Source organism: Ylistrum balloti, unplaced genomic scaffold, assembly GCF_031769215.1.
Source record: "Ylistrum balloti isolate Yb309-2 unplaced genomic scaffold, AGI_CSIRO_Ybal_v1 Utg370744, whole genome shotgun sequence".
In the NCBI taxonomy this organism is placed as follows: Eukaryota; Metazoa; Mollusca; class Bivalvia; order Pectinida; family Pectinidae; genus Ylistrum; species Ylistrum balloti.
The window spans coordinates 311554-328941 of NW_026782438.1; the positions used below are offsets into that span (position 1 = coordinate 311554).

The following is a 17388-nucleotide window of genomic DNA, read 5'->3' on the forward strand; positions in this document are numbered from 1 at the left end:
AAGTTATGATAGTAAGGTGCAATATTGTCATAGAAACTATTTTATACAGATAAAGCTGGTAACTTTTCATCAAATGCATTAAAGAAGTTTGTAACATACTTAGACGTCATAATCACCGGTATGTTTAATTTTTACAGGTGAATATATCAGTAGAGGATATCAATGACAACGCCCCACAGTTCTACACCCAAGATGTCAATATCCATGTTTGGGAGGACGAGGACATGGCCGAGGTCCTCTACAAGGTCATTGCTACTGACAGTGATGGCGGTGTGAATGGCACAGTGCGATACAGTCTTGTAGAGAACAGAGACTCAACGTTTGTCATTGACCCAGTCAGTGGAGACATTCGGCTTCAAAAGTCACTGGATTATGAAGATATAAAATCTTACACTCTGGTCATCCAGGCACGTGATATGGGTATCCCACCACTAAGCACCAATACGACCCTGAATGTGTTTGTCACCAATAAGAATGATAATCCCCCAACGTTTTTGAAGACCTTCTATGAAGTAAATGTTGCTGAAGATTTGTCGCTGAGTTCAACATTCTTGGAAGTGCAGGCAAGTGACCTTGACATGGATCAGATAACATACACACTTCAGGAAGTGAGTGACCTGTTCGGGATCTGGCCCAACAACGGTCACATGTATTTGAAAATGCCATTGGATCGTGAAGTGCAACATCTGTACCAGCTGTTTGTCATTGCTAAGGATAATGGAAAGCCAACACAGCTCTCTGCCACAGCCACCGTCCTTATTCTAGTCACAGACGCCAACGACAACTTCCCTGAATTCTCTGACAATTTGTACATCTTCCCTGTGTCTGAGGATGTTGCATCCAGAACAGTTGTTGGATCAGTAACTGCAACAGATAGGGACATTGCAGACAATGCCAAATTGGAGTACTCCTTTGTTGTTCCCCAGACTGAATTTATCATCAATACTTACAATGGTGAAATCAGCACATCAATGGCTATTGACAGAGAGGTCAAGGCCACATACACCATGAATGTGTCAGTTCGAGATTTTGGTGTTCCATCTCACACTGATACCACAGTAGTTAAAATTGTCTTACTTGACATCAATGACAATACTCCCCAATTTACCTCAGAGAACAGAGGGACAGTGATGGAGAACCAGGCTAAGGGCACAAATGTTATCCAGGTTAATGCCATTGATCCAGACAGTGAAGAGAATGGCACAGTTTCATATTTTTTCGATGAACAAGGTGACTATCAACTTCTATTTTTTCAGATCATTTATGAAATCTGATATCAATATTGGCAATTTGTAAATATGTGTATGAAAAAGAACAGAATTGCTTGTAAATCAGTTTTGGAAATTCCTAAATTCCAATAAGCTTTGAATGTATATTTAAGTCTGAATTGATAAAAATAGATCTTCAATCTTATTTTTACTTCCAAAATAAAAGTTACATAAAGAAAATGGAGGAAAATGATTTTTTTAAAATTCTACTTCTCCCTTTTCTGAAAAATTCTGAATCTTGATTCTTTTGTCTTTGAAGGAACAGATGCTTTATCTTTGGCACATTTTGAACTGGATCCCAAGTCAGGATGGTTAACAACTGCGGAAGTGTTGGATTACGAAAAAAGCATCAAATATCATGTGGTTGTTGTGGCTGTAGATTATGGAACACCACAGAAATCCTCATCTGCTACCATCACCATTAGCGTCCTGAATGACGTAAACGAGGGCTACATCAACGAGGATATAAACATGACTATAGGTGTGGTTGAAAACACTCCAGTTGGTTCCATTGTCGGCAGAGTCAAGCTTCACCAAACTGACAATTCTAAAGTTTCTTACTTCATATTTGCTGGAAATGATTTCAGTCTATTTTCAGTGAACCATACCAATGGTGACATATACTGCATTAGAGACATTGATTATGAAGTATCGTCATGGCACACCATTGGCGTCCATGCCATTGACCAGAGTCTTGTTTTCCCCCAAACAAGCACCATCAAGGTTAATATCAATGTTCTAGACGAGAACGATAATCCACCGTTGTTTGAGAGAGACCCAGTCATGTTGACAAAACCTGAAAACCAACAAGTTGGACAGATTGTGTATATTTTCTCAGCAACAGATCGGGATTCTGGTGTGAATGGCTCCATAACCTATTCAATTGAGAGTCAAGAACCACAACTAGACTTTTTCAGTTTAGATGCCAATACAGGTACATTGAGAATCAAATCTGTGATTGATTACGAACAGACAAAGACTGTAACACTGTTGGTACGTGCGGAGGATAAATCTCCTTATCCTGCTGACCGACTTCAGTCAACTGTTGTAGTGGTCATCACCATTGAAGATGAGAATGACAATACGCCTTTGTTCAAGAGCTACTCACCGTTACATGTGTTAGAGAATATACCAGTAGGTGATGCCGTTGTTAAACTTTTTGCAGTAGATTTGGACGACAATGTTGACAACAGTGGAAATGGTGTAGTTTCATATAAGATTGTTGCAGGAAATGATGGCTCCAAGTTTGCTCTGGACTCTCACACTGGTAAGTGTACTGATGATAATGTTTGTCACCAACTTTGGTGTTAGGACTTGAGTGGAAAGAGATGATCCAGTTAAAGAGAAAACACTACCTTCATGATGTTGAAATCCTTTTTCTTGGTAATGATCATATTGCAATTCCCAAAATAACAATATCATTCATAGTAAAGTGACAAGTTTTTTGTACGATCAGCAAATAACTTTGGTAATTGTTAGAAAACCTTTTGTACCGTTTAGAGAAAGAATTCATCCTTCAAAGTATACCCTGAAGCATCTTAGTGGGGGGGAAAAAAGGGTTTCTAATGAAAATTTTGAACGGCTAAAGGGAGGTAACTCAAGATTATTAAAGCATGATTGCCATTTATGTTTTAAATCAAATGTATTCTGCAGGGATATTGTCAATCAGTCATGAGCTAGACAGAGAAACAACAGGCAGTTATACCCTGAACATAAGTGCAACAGATCGTGGCATGCCTCAGCATATGTCATACCTGGAATTCAGTATTGTGGTAGACAACGTGAATGACAACCCTCCCACATTCTTAAAGAGAGTGTACAATGTTGAAGTCACAGAAAACAACAGCCAAGATGATTTCCTCATCGCTTTGACAGCTACGGATGTTGATATAGGTGTGTATGCGGTGATTTGAAGGTTACAAGATGATGGATAGGGTTATAGATTTGTTTTGCATTTGCAAGAAATAAATGGTATATTGATTCATGGAAACTGAAACAAAATTATGTTTTTTTCGAAGTTAATAAAAACAGAGGTTGGAAAGGGGAATAAGTATATAGTTGCACTGGGTTTTATTTGAAAATGAGAGAATTGATTGGCACACAAATGAGACTAGAGCAGAATTAAAGACGAATATGGAAATGTGGATTTGACTTTCGTGAAATGAATGGGAAAGTATCAAGGATGGATTAAGGCAAGGGATGCTGTCTTGTAATTTATTATATCTGTGAAACAGAAGATAATAAGAAGTCTGAAGTGGCAAAAGAAAACATTGAAGAAAAGGGAGATTAGTCTGGTCAAGTGTGGGAGGAATATTGTATTTTATATTTCAATGAAGTTTGATTGTATTTATCTGGAGTTTTTGTATTATGTCAATAATAATTATCAAAACTATTAATTGAAAGTTGTATGGTATCATCATGAAATCTATTTCATTACTTATGATATGAAAATATTTATTTTTCAGGGGATGACCAGCAAATCACCTACATGCTTCCACCTGGAACTGCTGGGGGCAAGTTCATCATCAACTCTAAGACTGGTGCTCTTAAAGTGACTTCTATACTGGACAGGGAGGAACAGAGCTCCTATGAATTCACAGGTATAAAAAAGACATTACTGATGTCCAAAATATGAAGTTCATATTAGGTTTGTGCATGGTATAAATCCCATAAAAACATATAAAGCATTTTAAGAAATATCAGTAGAGAATGATAATCACTGCTTCCAATCTGAAAATAAGTGGATTGAATACAATAGTGAAATGAATACAACCGTCATGTTCTATTGTCTCATTAATGGAAATCCTATTGTAAACACACAAAAATAGAGAAAAATGTGCGATGCAATGAAATCATGAAATCCAGCATTGTAAAGAAAATGTTTTATATTGACAGCGTTTGTATTTGACAATGGCAATCCTGTGCTGTATGACACTGCCACAGTCATTGTAAAAGTGACAGATGTCAACGATCATACACCAGTATTTCAACAAAGTGTTCTGGAGCTGAGGATCCCAGAGAACATCGATTTGGTGGCCTTTTATACTGTCAGAGCACAGGATCTGGATGAGGGCAAGAATGGAGAACTCTCCTACACTATCCTAGGTAGATATTGTAAGATATGCAGGGACCGGCAAACAGAATTGCCATATGATAAAGTCAACTATCTAGATACGGTACACCCAGTAACCATTTATCACTAATCCCTGTGCCCCATTTTCAATCATTGTGAATTCTGGGATATTTGTTCCTTTTCAAGCTATCTGGAAATGTCTGATTAATCAGTATGCATTTTTATGGAACCATTGTAACCATCTTCTGTTCAAAATGGTCACAGTGAAGCAGCTGTATAAAAACCCTTCCTGTAAAAAGGTGGCAGTATAGTGTATACTTATAAAGTGATCCAAATCAAAATAAATCTGTATCATTGTGTTGTAATGATCAGTATTTCTTCTGATACCAAGGCATTGTCATGATAGCTCATGCTAAAATTGACTCAGATCATTCCACAATGAGGATATACAAAGAGGCTAGATTCAATTTATAAAGCCTATATTCTTGTATTTGTTTGGAAGCCTGGACTGCATATGGATCATGGTATATCACACAACTATAATACTGTTTTATTTGTGTTTTCAGATGGTAATCTTGGTGATCACTTCAGCATTGACCGCACCACTGGTCAGTTGTCCTGTACTTACCTTGACCGCGAGGACAGGTCCTCTTACAACTTGACTATCCAGGCTCAGGATGGTGGATTTAAAACTGCATCCATGGTCATTCAGGTCATGGTACTGGACGAGAACGACAATGCACCAACATTTATCCAGGACAAATATACCAAACGTCTGAGTGAGGATGTCCAGATTGGAACAATGGTCAGATTAGTGTCAGCTAGTGATCGGGATGAGAACGGAAATGGTCGAATCACCTACTCACTTGGTAATGATACAGATGGCATGTTCAAGGTTGATAGTGTGACAGGAAATATCACAACTGCCAGGTAAGTTTGTTTGTTATAATTACAAGTTTTCAAAGCTTAAGAAAGTACTAGATGATTCAGATTGTTTTTCTGATGCAGTTGCATCGCATTTCATCTTTCTGAACAATCTAAAAATTTTAAAAATGTAAAAGTGAAGGTTTCTGTTTCATCTTTTGATCAAGATTTTTCCTGACAATTGGATTAATGAAATGGTAACAACACAGAGTAAAAGAAACCTTTTTAAATCCTGCCAATGTTTATGTTAATTTCAACCGATATGTCATTTTAAAAGGCCATGCTTCTCTCTTGCAGGCATTTTGACCATGAGAAAAAGTCAAAGTACATCTTCAAGTTGGTTGCCGAGGACAACAGCCAGTATAACAGAAAAAGCACAACTGCTACCATAGAAGTTACACTGGACAATGTCAATGATAATTCACCAATCTTCCAGAATGTTCCTTATATTGCAAATATAAATTATAGTGTACCGTCAGGCACATTTGTAGTCAGGGTGAAAGCTGCCGACCTTGACCTTGATCAGATCAACTACAGCCTCAGTACGACCTCTGGAGATCGGTCCTTACGATATTTCAGAATAGATGCCATTAATGGTGATATATACACTCGTGCATTCCAGGCAGAAGCTAAAGGCTATCATTATCTCCATGTGATAGCTAAAGACTTGGGCTTGCCATCCAGAACAACCACTAGTAAGTAGACCACTGGGTTTATTATATAAAGATAAATCTTTGATATTAACGTCCAGGGGCTGTGAAAGCTGAGTCAGTAGAGCATTGGCATACACAACCTCAGATAAAGATCCAAGGTGTGTGGTTCGAATCTCCTTACCTGTTGGGTTTGTTTTTCTTGGGAAACTTAGCAAAACAACCAGTGCTGATGTGGTTGTGTTCTTACATAAGACATTTTACTCCAATTGCTCTTGATGGCATGCAATAGGTATCTTGTATCTTGTTGACCTCAGCTACTACAAGGAGAACCTGCCTCAAAATAACCATGGCAGATCGCAGGGTGATAAGCCCAGAAAAAAGAGAAATAGTATTTTTTTTGCATGTGAAAAAATGCAAAGTCAAATCTGATTTGTGTGAATTTGCAAATGAAGAGTTGTATGACAATTATCTTTTGTGTTCCAGCTGTTGTACAGATCATGGTGGGGACAGACAGACATGCACATCTTAAATTTACTTCACCAACTTACTATGCTCAAGTTGAAGAAAATTCTGCTCCAGGAACCTCAGTAATCGGGGTATTGGCACAGGTTATGGAAGGTTCTTTACAGGGTAACATCCAATACGCTTTTGTGGAAGGAAACAGTGACAACATATTCTCAATATCTAGCTCTGGTAAGATATGAAAATAACTACTGCTTACAGATAACATTTTCTAAACTGGATCCTGGTTGGTCTAAATATGTGTTTAAATTAAACAATTATTTCCTTGGAGTACCTGCACAGTTTGTTGACATTCATTATAAATTATTGTAACAGATTAAACATTAGAACTAAGAATATTTTCTTCATTATCTATTTCAACATAAGTGCATGATTGTAAATTATGTCTTATTGAAATTTAATATTTTGTAAGATTTTGGAATCTTTTATGAGTTAATGTAACAACAAAATCTTGCAGTCCCGATGATAGCTGAAAGCATATGTTTTGATTTAACTATTTCACAATGCTGAATTTATAAAGGGTTTTTTACTTTAATGATAATAACCAGATCATATTTTTGTTGAGCAGGTGAAATCACTGTTAAGAACAATGACAAATTGGATTATGAAACCTTTGAGAAAATCCAGTTGTTGGTGTCGGCGAAGAATGGCGACCTATCGGGATATGCCTTGGTTGAGGTCTCTGTCCTTGATGTCAATGACAATGCCCCACAGTTTGCTCAGGACCCTTACTACACCTTTATCAGGGAGGATGTTCCAATTGGCACAACAGTGTCACAGGTACATATGTTATCTCCCCTTAATGATAATAGTGTCTCAGGTACTAACATAAGATTATCTCCCCTTAATTATAATAGTGTCTGAGGTACTAACATAAGATTATCTCCCCTTAATGATAATAGTGTTTGAGGTACAAACATAACATTATCTGTCTTTAATGACCACAGTGTTTCAGCTACCTGCATCTTCTGGTAATGGCCTTCAGATTACAGGTATTAACATGATGCATTGTCTTGGAATATCAGATCATGTTACCTCCCCTTACTGACTTCTGCCATGTAGAGATTGATTCGTGATTTCTATCAAATCTTATTGTAGTTATATAGAAATATCCTATGGTAAAAGGTATATTCTGGATTTAATACTGTCTGTGACTTTATAGAGGATCACTATCTATCCTTTCCCTGCTTACAGCTGCCACGGATGAAAGTGCCAATACATGTATTGAATATTGCATAAGTTACATCATGATACTTTGCGCTTCATGACTAGATATTTGGTAACTCATTTGATATAATGTCCCCTGTATTTCATTCTTTCTGTGAGAGATTTTACTTCAGATCTACAACTATGATGCTTTTTCCTACAGGTTATTGCTACAGATCTAGACAGCTCGGTGAATGGAATGATATCCTACAGTATCCTACAGACAAACGATCAGGACATTGTGTTTGTTATTGACAACAGTGGACACATAACTACCCACCTCCCACTTGATTTCGAGATCGTCCAACAGTATCGCCTGGAAATTGAAGCTGTTGACACGGGTTTGTCGTCCACAAAGACAGGAACCTGTATTGTAACAATTAATGTGGTAGATGTCAATGACCAGTATCCCAAGTTTCCTCCTCCACGAGAAGAAAATGTCACAGAAAGTACGTGGAAATCATGGATCAATTATTGTAATGTTTATTGTTATTTATATGAAATTCTGTCTCATATAATATAATTGATATTGTCATTAAATCAATAGCTGTATCATTGTATGAATTTTTTATTCAATTTTATCATTATAACATTGCTATTTTTATTGTTATATAATATTTTGTTACTGTCCTATTCAGCGATTGTATCACTAACATTATGATTTATTTCAACATGCTATTTTATAAATGGACACCTTTTTATCATCTGAGAAACACGTTTGCGCTCCGTCCATCCGTCCGTCCGTACACCCGTCCATCCGTCTGTCCAAGTGCTTGTCCGGGCTATAACTTCGAAACTGTGCCATTTGCTATTGTCGACATTTCACTTATTATATCTTTTTTTGTTACCATGGAAACATAATCAGAAAACACCAAAAGGGGGCTTTTCCGGGCTATAACTTCCAAACCGTTCCACTCAACTTCACAAAACTTTCTGCACATATTAAGTGGGTGCCCTATTTGTGCCTTTTGCTATTGCTGTCATTTCACTTATCAATTTTTTTTTCTGTTTCCATGGAAACATACTCAGATAAGTTTACATATCAGATAAATGCCACTTAATTCTTAAAGTGTTACATATTTGATTGGTACGATGTGTCTAACAAATTAATGTTGATATACTGCAATGGAATTATTATCTCCCCTTCTGCCATATGCTGTTTATAACATCATGCTGTGGTTACCAAGGCATTATAGTAATTGTATCGCCTGAAGATAGCTGTTATGGCTGAAAATGTTACTGAAACACATTTGTTGTGTTGATTCTATATTTTCAATTATATCTCGATATATATATATCTATAATGTTGAAGTTGAGGAGATGTGAGTTTATTATTTTCTACTAGTGCTTTCACTGTAATAGACCTTCACGTGCAAAGTACTGATACATAAGTGTGTGAAGTCTCAAATTATTACAGTGCTATATATAGCATATTTGAGTTCCATACCAACACCTGTGCGCGGGGGATAATGCCACGCTTTGCGGCATCTTGTTGTGATGGAAATGATTCACAAGTCCAGAAGTATTGATTGAGTCTGTTTCATGCTAAATTACTCCAGCTATTTCTGACAAACAATGCTGATACTGTGCACTGTCTTTTGTAAGGATCAATATGTTGTACATTGGTGTGCAGCCTAAGAAAAAAACATGGATGCATTACGGTATCGAAAATCATGACTTATTTGTTGACACACAAATATTTGAACAAACTTTTGAAAATCATTATGATTTCTGTTTTCTTCAGCAACACCTGTTGGATCTCAGATTATGAAAGTGACGGCCAATGATCGAGACACCTTTCCTCCACTCCTTTATGATTTCGACAACAATGGTAATCAAGATGGCCGCTTTGCCATTAACAAATTTACAGGTGATATCATTCTAGCCAAACCTGTGGACCATGAGGGAACAAACCATTACAGAGTAGCATTGAAGGTAGGTTTTTATACATCTATCTAACTCCAGTAATGTTTTACTGACTATAAGCACACTCTTCATTTTCAACGCTTTATACCTAGAAGTAGAACATTTTCAAGCTCTTTAATACAATTGTATATGGATTTAAAATCTTATGTTGAAATGTTTTTTTCCTTAAAACATTTTGAAAATCAAATATTACTTTTGTTTGTCATGTTTCTATACTTTTCGATGTTATAAATATATGAAGTTTTATTGTGTTCTGTTTCTAGGTTACTGACGGAAACAAAACAGCTACAACTGTTCGAGATCTGTACATCATGGACGTCAATGACAATGCACCAATGTTTGTTCAATCAAACTATCAGGTACAACGTGTTCCAAATTACTAGAACATAAAAACTCTTGTATATCCCATGATATCATACATATTTCATCCTTCAGTGTTTGAAAGTCCATTATATTTCTATCTTATAAGTATTTCCGTCAACGTACCTCCTTAAATAGGTACTTTATATGTCGGAAAGGAAACTTAGGAGAGTTGAGTGTGATGAAAATGATAAAGCACCATAGACTATACTTACAAAAGCTTGTCCATTTCATAGGAAATTAGGTGTAAAAGGGCTTTGTCCAGTCATCATCAGTAAGGCTTACAAACCTTTGAAAATACCCCTGATTTATGTGAATAGAGCATAACTACATGAAAGCTGTTTATAATTTCAGGAATCTGTCAAAGAAAGAACGATGGCAAACACACTGGTACTACATGTAACAGCTTCAGATCATGACAGTGGATTGAACGGCGAGATTGTGTATGGAATTGAGACTGCTGTAGACACTGGCTTTACAATAAACCCGACCACTGGTAAGTAAATTGAATCAAGTCCTCTTACAGTTGTTACTTTTTAGGAAATTAAAGATTATGAGGTTGTTCAGGTTTCCAGGTGGACACCTTACTTTACTCTGGTAATAGATAATATTATCAAAAAGGGAGGTATATATATATAACTTTTAGAATGCCATTTCAGACATTGAAATATTTTCAAACAAATATTTAAAATCTTAAAACAGTATAACATGATTCCTCATAACAATCCTTTGTTTCCTTAACTAAAAACTATGTTACTACTATTGCTTGACATGTGTTTTTAAGCAGGAAAATGATTTCAAGACATTCTTAATTTGCCTGCAGTCATCAGCATATCTTGCCTACATTAACAGGTGCCATAACGACCACCAGGGAAGTGCAGTTTGATCCTGATCATCCGACAGTGCAGCTTACAGTGACAGCAACAGACAGAGGTCAGCTAGCTCGGTCAACAGCTACTTACGTCCACTTGATTATAGAACCAGTCAACAACAACGCTCCTCGTTTCTCTTCTTCCAGTAGCACGTAAGTACATAAACAAACACAATTTGTAAAGGTTTATCTCTGTTTTTTATACCAGCTCATGAAGTTTTCAATATCATTTTTGAGGAGAGCAACTGCTGTTTGGTAAAGACATTGATGAGCAAAACATACAAAAAGGAGTGCTTCATGCAAAACTCTTGAAACAAAAATTTACATTATATACATTTCATTACATGGCATACATTTCTAACTGTATTGAAGCTTAGAGGCTTCAATTGAAATTGGTATTTATACAACAATAATTTATAACCCATTCTTAGCTTATATGTGTCCTGAAAGTGTTGAGCAATGCTAACATTTGGAGTCATCAACTTCTATCAAGGTTTTCAAAAATTCTGTCTTTTTTTTTCAGCATCAGCGTGGTGGAGAATACCCAAGTTGGCTCATCTGTTGCTCAGCTTGTCGCTACAGATGCTGATGTCTACCAGACAATCCATTACTCTATACGCTCGGGCAACAACAACAACGCATTCTACATAAACCACACATCTGGTGAAATCTTTGTCAATGGAAAGCTTAACAGAGAGGAGATAGCAGATTACGACCTTGACATCGTTGCAGAGGACAATGTGACCCCAATAATGAGAGGATCAATCATGCTACATGTGACAATTGAGGATGTAAATGATATGGAGCCTCGATTTGGACAGACCAATTACACTGTGCCTCCATTACTTGAAACCTACCCACCAAGCACCAGCTTCCTGAAGATGCTGGCAATGGACAGTGACCTTGGCAACCATGCTAAGCTACACTACAGCATTATCTCTGGAAATGATGCCAATATATTTGAAATCAACAGCTCAACAGGAGATCTGAAAATTGCTGCTTCTAAAAGTTTGGATTATGAACTTCACACGAGTCATCGCCTTGTTGTCCAGGCAACAGATTGTTTAGATTGCCCTGTAAATGTGCCAAGATTGTCTGGAATTGCGGTGGTTGTCATTGATGTAACTGATGTAAATGATCACCTTCCCGAGTTCCCAGTCCCATTTTATTACACAGTGTTTAATGAGGAACAGTCAGTGAAGACACAAGTCTTTCAGGCAGTGGCATTTGACGGTGATGCTGGTCGATATGGCGAGCTGTCCTACGCCATCAGTGATGACAGGTTCTTTAGGATTGATCCCATTACTGGCTGGGTGTACCCGAAAATTGTCTTTAATGTAGAAAGTCTGCCAACTAATATTAATGACATTCCTGGTAGTTTTTCTTTTATTGTTACGGTCAGTGATGGAAGAAATGCATCTGTAGGGGCAAGAGTTGTCATTGGTGACATTGATGAATATCCACCACAGTTTTCCAAACCTGAATATGAGTTTTCTGTGGCAGGAAATGCAGAAGTTGGAGCTGAAGTTGGACAGGTGTTAACCACTGATGCTGACCAAGGCTCAGCAAAAATTCCGTACTACTTTTTGAATCGTCACAACGACTATTTTGATGTCAATATTACCACTGGTATGATTTATGTCAAATTGGGATTTAATTCAAATCCAGGAAATCGTCGTCGCAGAGATGCAGACCACTCCCGTCACAAGAGGTCATTGTCTGACGCTGATAAAACACTGATAATAGAAGTGAAATCAGCTGTTGCAAACTCGCGTTCGAAAAGTACGGTTGTTACAATCGCTGTTGATGAATCCTGTTCAGGGTGTCAGATCATACCTCCAGTAACTAAAAATCCAGAAGGCTTTGGAGGAACCACTATGATTATAGTTATAGTGTTTGTAGTTGTGTTGGTCATTCTGATCATTGTCATTGTGTTAATATTTGTCCGGTATAAGCAGAGAAGTAAAAAGCCTGTAGCACAAGTTTATGATGCTACTGATTTCAATGGATTTGATTTCCCACAAAATCCAGATCAGTCGGGTGGAATAACTTATGATGAGGCACCAACTTATAGTCGGTCTAATTCTAATAATATTACCTCAGAAGTTTCAGAGCACTCTCATCATTCAGTGTCTAGTGGACGCGGATCAGTGGAAGCAGAAGATGATGCGGAGATTTGCATGATAAATTCTCTGCAGTCTGATTTGAATCAGTCGAGTGGCTTCCGAAGTAAAAACATGCCAGATTCAGGTATACAGGACGATGATAATACTTCAGAACCATCAGTTCAAAATTCTAAAGACTATTTAGCTAGACTTGGTATAGACTCTTCACAAATACCAACGAAAAATAAAAATACTTCCTTTTCTGAGGAGTCATTACCGCCATTTTCGGAGGAGGGTGGTGGATTAGACACAGTGGACGATCCACTGGATATAGACTATAATAGGCTTGGGCCTGTGGACAATGAGCCTAGTATCAGTGTTATCAGTAGTTCTCACCACACTCAACCGAGAGACCTCGGCTTCCATGAGCCCGAGCACTACGCTCAGCCGGGCTCCATGTCAAGTGTGATAAACAGTGAGGAGGAATACAGTGGCTCGTACAACTGGGACTACTTACTGGATTGGGGCCCACAGTATCAACCCCTCGCTCATGTGTTCTCTGAGATTGCTCGGCTTAAGGATGACACAATCCAGCCAAAGAAACGACCAATACAGACTGTGCCACAGACTAACAGTGTCAGCACAACACTAAAACCTCAGGTGAAAATGATTCCTCCTCCAATGATTACAAACGCTCCCCCGCAGGCATTGTCACAGTCTGCCACTCGAAGGTCTAGTCAAAGTAGTGGAGGCAGTAGCTCATACAAACCTCCTCGTACTTTAGCCAAGAGCAACAATATCAAAAACAATGTCTCGTTACCTAGCAATGCACGTTCACCCATCACAAATGAGGGGGGATTCAACCCTCCTCTCACACCGTCATTCACGCCATCTTTGTTACCATTGGCAACAGGAGCGCCAGTCGCAGGCACACCTAATCATAGCGGACATGGCATACCTAATAGACAGCAAATGGGAGTCCCTATGGGCCATCAGTTGGTTATCTCCCCTCCTCATGAGCAAGAACAGGAGCTACGGATCTAGTGAATGGGTCAGTGTTGAAGCTTCACAACATTTTATAAAATCATTAGTGTACCTCAAAGTTTTAAGTCATATGACATGAGCGCAACGTCATGCGACTGATGATACAGGAGGTATCGTCTTCCATAAAAATTGGTCAGAGCAACCCTGAAAATCGGACAATATATTCATTCAGGGACCTATTTTTATTGTTAACATTTTATTGAGGTATGAAATATCTCTAGTTTTGTAATTCAAAAATGCATTAGCAAAAAAGTATAGCTGTGATATGATTTTAATGCATTCGTATGTTCAAATATTTTTACTTTAACATTTGTATTACACATATTTGAATCTTGTGGGTCGTCCACAAAGTTTAAATAATACCCAGTGTCAAATGGTTGCTATCAAAGTGACGCAGAAGTTGAATGTTTGTAATTATGTTTAAATGACCTCCTAGTTGCACTATAAACTTATCGCTCTGTATGCATTGAAAATAGTGAAGATATCCCAGTTGTTTTACATTTCCAGTTTACAGGCAATCTCATAATACTCTAGACAATGGTCTATTCCCCATTGTTTTTATTGCCTGAACATTTAGCCCTCCATACCAAATGACAAGATATTAAACTAGCCAAATATTGTATCTAACAAATAGAAAAACATGACATTAACAGGAATGTGATTTAAAACAATATGACACGAAGTGGAAACTTTTCTATGTATTAGAAAATCAGTTAATTTTTCTTGTCTTTTCTATAAGCTACCAGCTAATCACTTTACTGTTGTGTAATAAATGTATGTTTGAACAATCATTAATTTTTTTTTTTAATTGAATCTATATTTGATGCTCCATGTAAACTGATTCAGTGACATTCACCAAGAACTTCTTCTGCATGACAGGCTGGTCAAGGTCATTTAGTGTCATTCCAAAACATGTAGTGCCATCTCCTTCAGCTATGTCATTAGTTCATTCGTAGAATTAATTAAGTTCATTCTTTCATCATAGGAACTCTATGGGAGCAATTTATTTTTCTTCAACTGAATTCCTTTAAAAAATTAATACCAAAATTGATCAACTTGATACATTTTTAAAATTTTACTTTAGGATCTACAACAGGGATTTTAATCTGTAGATGCAATATTTTAATTAGTTGATGCATGTCATGGCATGCCCTTGTATGTTAAGTACTGTGTCCTTAAAATTAACTCAGATTTTCTTACCGTTTTTTACTAGCTTATGTCCATGTTTGTGATTCAAAGATATCTTCCAAATAATTATAATGTACTCTATACCAACTTTTTTCTTTTATGTTACTTTTTAAAAATATGTTTTAAGTGTATTTGTTGATAAACATGAATGTTACTAACGCAATACAGTGTGAATGCAAGATATAATTCATTTCCAAATATGTTGTTATTAGATTTATAATTTAATGTATAATGACAGAGAATTTGTTCAGCGTTAAAAAACATGAATCATTTGCGTAAGCTCATATGAAAGAAATATCGTAATATTTTATTAGTTCAGTTTACCATTGAAGTGATTGGGTAGGTATCTTTATAATGATGTGAGATTGCGTATTCATGTTAGAGTGGTGTAGATTTTACAGGATGATAGATGCTGATTTGATTTCATTAAAGTGTTGTTAAATGTTGTTTTAGGAATGGAAGGATATGTTTAACATGCATGTTGAGATGGAAATCCGTGGATATTATATTGTTGACACAAATAGATCATTTTTTAGCTTTACTATTTTTTTGTTGTATCTTGAATTTGCCATCAGAACAAAATAAAATCAACATTTTATTCACAAAACCATTGAAATGATTTCATTTCCTTTTTTGCAAATTCAAATTTCAGTTAAAATGATTTTAACTTGTAAATCTCCAAAAAGCAGTCCAGATGAACAGGTGATGCAGATGTGAACTTAATTGTGTTAGATCTGTATAAAACTGATATTTACTACATCACATGATTTGTTCTCATCAAAACTTGATCATTAAGAATTACATGGATTCCTTGGTAATAACATCACTTTGTCAAAAACTCATTTACGTAAAATTTGACAATGTGATACTTTCTTGATTTAAAAACAAAATATGCATGTAATGTTCTAATATTCTTGCACATTACACACATGAAAGCAATAGTTTTCATATAAGAAAAATCAATTTGACTTAAATATTTGTAATTGTTTCTGTCTTGAAATAATGAAGTAAAGAACTTTTTGAAGGGATTATAAAGTTAGGAAACTGACATTAAGGATTGAGATATTGTTAGGGAATTTCATTCACACTTTATTTTACATACACCTGTTAAAGTGAGCAAAATTTTGGATATTTGAATTATCACTATTACAGTGGTGCTTCATTTTAAAGTATTTTAATTCAAACATAAAAACACATTATATGCAAGTACATACCGTGTAGTGCTATGATTAACTTTCTTGTTCAATTTTTTATTTAAAAAATAGAGATAATTACTATGTGTGGGAAATTTCACTATTTATGTGCTTTGGCCGATGAAGCAAAAAAAAATAGTCAGAAGTTATTTGTTGTAACTGATATTATGTATCTTTTTGGAATGTTTGGATGAATTCAACACTAGACAAATATAAATAATTTTATGTAAGGGTGAAAGGAAATTCTAGGTGAATATTTCACTGGGTATTATAGAGTACAGCTAGACACATTAGGATCATCCATGTTAATCAAAATTAGGAATTTTTTTAAGGTTGTAACAAAACTTAGGTTAGAGGTAAATAGTGGTCATTCATTCCTGTATATTAACTTGAAATGTTTCTGTATGTATGTGTCTGATATTTGATGTTACATTGTGTCAAAATGTCTCACTTCTTTTTCAAATTGAGATGTAGAACTTTGAAAAAGTTCAGCATATCATTAAATGTTTAATTCTTTTTGTCATATTCATGAACAAATTTAATAAATTAATATTTCCTTGCAATGATATTCTGCTGAGAAAGGAGAATATGAAATATATTTGTAATAAAACAAAATAATGAAAGAGATTTTTTGTTGTTTTCTATCTGCATCTGATTTTGTTCCTTAACAAGAACAGATTTTATTTAAACGTTTCCCAAGACTAGCACAACCAATCATTACACCTTGGATGAACATCTCATTCCGCAGTACAGGAGAGAAAAAAGAATTCCAAATAAATGTATATACATGTCTGATGTTGGATTTTCAAAAACTTGGACAATTTGAAATCCAATTCAATGAACTAAACATACAAATGACCAATAAAAGAAGATGGTGGATGGATGGACACCCCCATGATCATTATATCTGACAATATCAGGTTGGATGATGATACGTTTCATATAAATCATAATTAAAAATATCTTTCTGGTGTCAAAAAAATTATAAACTTTCTTCACTTCTAGAAGTAATACTAAGAAATTACCCTAGATTTAGATGATCCTTCTCTGAATAT

General features: G+C 36.1%; 1 protein-coding gene across 1 annotated transcript in view; it reads left to right on the forward strand.

Annotated features, from left to right (window-relative positions):
• The window catches only part of LOC132558006 (protein dachsous-like), an 85389-nt gene extending 68477 nt beyond the window's left edge, over window positions 1-16912 (forward strand). The window contains exons 6-20 of the mRNA XM_060222527.1: window positions 138-1230; window positions 1528-2535; window positions 2922-3161; window positions 3734-3868; window positions 4164-4373; window positions 4908-5271; window positions 5563-5960; window positions 6402-6611; window positions 7009-7220; window positions 7810-8095; window positions 9391-9581; window positions 9836-9931; window positions 10287-10428; window positions 10785-10956; window positions 11327-16912. Coding sequence (XP_060078510.1) covers window positions 138-1230; window positions 1528-2535; window positions 2922-3161; window positions 3734-3868; window positions 4164-4373; window positions 4908-5271; window positions 5563-5960; window positions 6402-6611; window positions 7009-7220; window positions 7810-8095; window positions 9391-9581; window positions 9836-9931; window positions 10287-10428; window positions 10785-10956; window positions 11327-13952 — 7383 coding nt within the window. The 3' untranslated portion in view covers window positions 13953-16912. The remainder of the gene's footprint in view (window positions 1-137; window positions 1231-1527; window positions 2536-2921; window positions 3162-3733; window positions 3869-4163; window positions 4374-4907; window positions 5272-5562; window positions 5961-6401; window positions 6612-7008; window positions 7221-7809; window positions 8096-9390; window positions 9582-9835; window positions 9932-10286; window positions 10429-10784; window positions 10957-11326) is intronic.
• The last annotated feature ends 476 nt before the right edge of the window (window positions 16913-17388 follow it).